Source organism: Rhagoletis zephyria, unplaced genomic scaffold (assembly GCF_001687245.7).
Source record: "Rhagoletis zephyria isolate East Lansing unplaced genomic scaffold, Rhagoletis_zephyria_1.1 Rzeph_scaffold_01268, whole genome shotgun sequence".
In the NCBI taxonomy this organism is placed as follows: Eukaryota; Metazoa; Arthropoda; class Insecta; order Diptera; family Tephritidae; genus Rhagoletis; species Rhagoletis zephyria.
Genome location: NW_016158352.1, coordinates 40,727 through 43,601, shown reverse-complemented (window position 1 = coordinate 43,601; position 2,875 = coordinate 40,727). Strand labels below are relative to the sequence as shown.

The 2,875-nt window shown below is 38.6% G+C and overlaps 1 protein-coding gene across 1 annotated transcript; it reads left to right on the top strand.

Moving 5' to 3' along the window:
• Positions 1-61: 61 nt before the first annotated feature.
• Positions 62-1,288, top strand: LOC108363406 (uncharacterized protein K02A2.6-like). Its single transcript, XM_017616765.1, has one exon. The coding sequence runs from the start codon at positions 62-64 to the stop codon at positions 1,286-1,288; it is 1,227 nt and encodes a 408-aa protein (XP_017472254.1).
• The last annotated feature ends 1,587 nt before the right edge of the window (positions 1,289-2,875 follow it).

The following is a 2,875-nucleotide window of genomic DNA, read 5'->3' as shown; positions in this document are numbered from 1 at the left end:
CCCTGATAAGCAACTACCGTCTGTGATGATACAACGCCTTCAGCGCTGGGCATTACTGCTCATGTCCTATCGGTATACTATACGATATAGGCCAACGGATAAGCATTGTAACGCAGACGCTCTATCTCGGCTTCCAGTAGGGCCGGATGCCGAGTTCGACCAAAGTGAAGCATGCATGCAGGTCGAATCTGACCTAACTGCTTCACCACTTAATGTGCAACATCTGGCAAACCTAACTGCAAAGGATCGCACTCTTAAACAAGTGTGGCGATTCATCGAAAAGGGGTGGCCTGAGAAGCTTCCATCGCAACACCGCGAGCTACAGCCGTATTTTGTTCACCGGCACGCGCTTAGTTTGGAAATGGGGGTCATTATATTGAGAACAGAGTACACGCGTGTGGTCCTACCGTTGACGGCACAAGCAACCGTCCTTGAATTGCTGCATGAAGGACACTGGGGTATGACGCGTATGAAGCAAATGGCGCGTCAACACTGCTGGTGGCCCTCTATGGATACACACATAGAAAAGAAAGTTTCACAATGCGAAATATGCCAACAGCAAAGTACATCTTCACCAGCTCGAGCATATACAAATTGGCCTGTAGCTGAACGTCCATGGCAGCGCATACACTTGGACTTTGCAGGGCCGTTTCATAACGCTACTTGGCTTATATGCATCGACGCATTTTCGAAATATCCATTTGTAACAAACATGGCCAGTATAACGGCTAAAGCAACGATCGATGCCTTAAAAGTAATATTTTCTGTCGAAGGTCTGCCTGATACCATAGTCACGGATAACGGACGGCAATTCTCAGCGGCCGAGTTCCAGGTTTTTTGTAACAGCAATGGGATTACGCATCTCACCACTGCGCCTTTTCATCCGGCATCGAACGGCGAAGCTGAACGCTTTGTGCGCACCTTTAAGCAAGCCTTTAAGAAAGCAGTCGCGGACGGTAAAAATCATTTAGATTCGCTACTAACCATTCTTAGCACTTACAGAACTTGTCCCATTGGCAGTAGCAATAAGTCGCCGGCGGAATTGCTACATGGCCGCCAGCCAAAAACACGGCTTAATATGCTTGTACCCACTCCCACTCAAGGGTCCAGGGCCGGGTCGGAATCATCGTACGCTGTTTCGACAAACGTTTACGCCAGGAACTATGCACGGGGTCCACCGTGGATTCCTGGTGTAATTCAAAGCAAAGTTGGCAGTATGATGTATCGCGTGAGTACGGACCAAGGCTTACTCCGTCGCCACCGTAACCAGTTGAAGGCTCGCCTATGAGGACTAAAGGGAGGGTTCTTGACTAGGTGCGGAGGGACTGATGCATCTGAATGCAACACTGTTCCTAAGAACTGAATAACGCATCTAATGCAACACTGTTTCTTAAGATCCTTCGCAAGTTGACGTTTGCAAACTACAGACCACTTCGCTTATATTACGATTTCCGCTATCACGTGTTCTTACTTAAAATTACTGAATATTGTTAACAAATTAGATTAATAAATACTTGAAGTTACAACAAAAACCAACACTGATTCTACAGCAAATATACAGAAAAATTGTTGAAGAAAAGGCTTCATTTCCCCCTTATGAACGCGAGCCTAAAATATTAGGTAAAAATGATGAATCTTGCAGTTTTCAGGGATTTAAGCTTAGCTCCAAAACTCCAGATAACTATTGTTATATAATAAATAATATTCCTTTTCTAGTTCATTCATTTAGCCGCGACCAAGGCGGCAAAATTATAGGGCGACGATTAAAAAACATTCAAAACTTTTATAACGAGCCAATTGGTTCAATGGCTATAGGAATATGTGTAGCAGATAGTGAGCCTTCTGATATACATGAGTCGTTTTTACTTAAAGATGTAGAATCTAAAGGAATTGTTTTTCCCTACAATAATAATTTAATAATAATGCCTATGCTGCACTGCTACTCATAATTTTGTTTAATATTATAATAATAAAACAACAAATAAAATAACTATCTTTTATAAACTACCAATGAATTTCCACACGCAGCACAAGTTAAAAAATGGCTGGCCTACCTAAAAAAATAAAACGCATCGCACTGCAACCCGACAATAATTGTAAGTTTGATTGCCCGCAATTTAAACTGTCACTTCGAATAATAAATTTCGTATATTACACTGACCTACATACGAAATTTATTTTTCTGTCGAAAAAATATTTACAGTCACGGAAAAAAAATTACAAAGTTATATTTTCAGATTCCATTCCTATTAATGAAAATTGCAACGGATCAGCAGAAACAGAAAAGCAATCCAATTGCAGAAAAAGCGGCATTTTAAAAAGCTTGCAAACACTCGCACCGAATAATTTACATATGTATATGTAAAAGCAAAACGCTTATAAAAGTGAATTTATAAATTTATTTTATTTTTATTAAAATTGTTTGTAAAAATACAGTTCGTACTTCACCAAAAACATAAAAACCAAATCTCTAAACTTTGTGCAAAACTCAGGAAAATTCAATTTTTCTAAAAAATCTGAATAGAAAGTTGCAAATTAGTATGCAAAGTTTAGAGATTTGGTTTTTATGTTTTTTGGTGAAGTACGAACTGTATTTTTATAAAAAATTTTCGAAAATAAATTAGAATGAAAAACTTTGCATATATTGCGAAAAATTCTCTGCGCGAAAACTTTAGTCCGGCACTGTATATAAAACTATGGGGTTCATATATATTAAAAATGTAATCAAAACCAAAAAAAAAAAATACCACTTAACATGTGAAATGTATTTAACTTTTTTTAAGACTGAATAAAAATAATTTAACTTGATTTAAAAAAACAGAAAACTGGTTTTAATGATTTGCTTCAGTAGTGAAATTCTTTGCTCCTATGGACT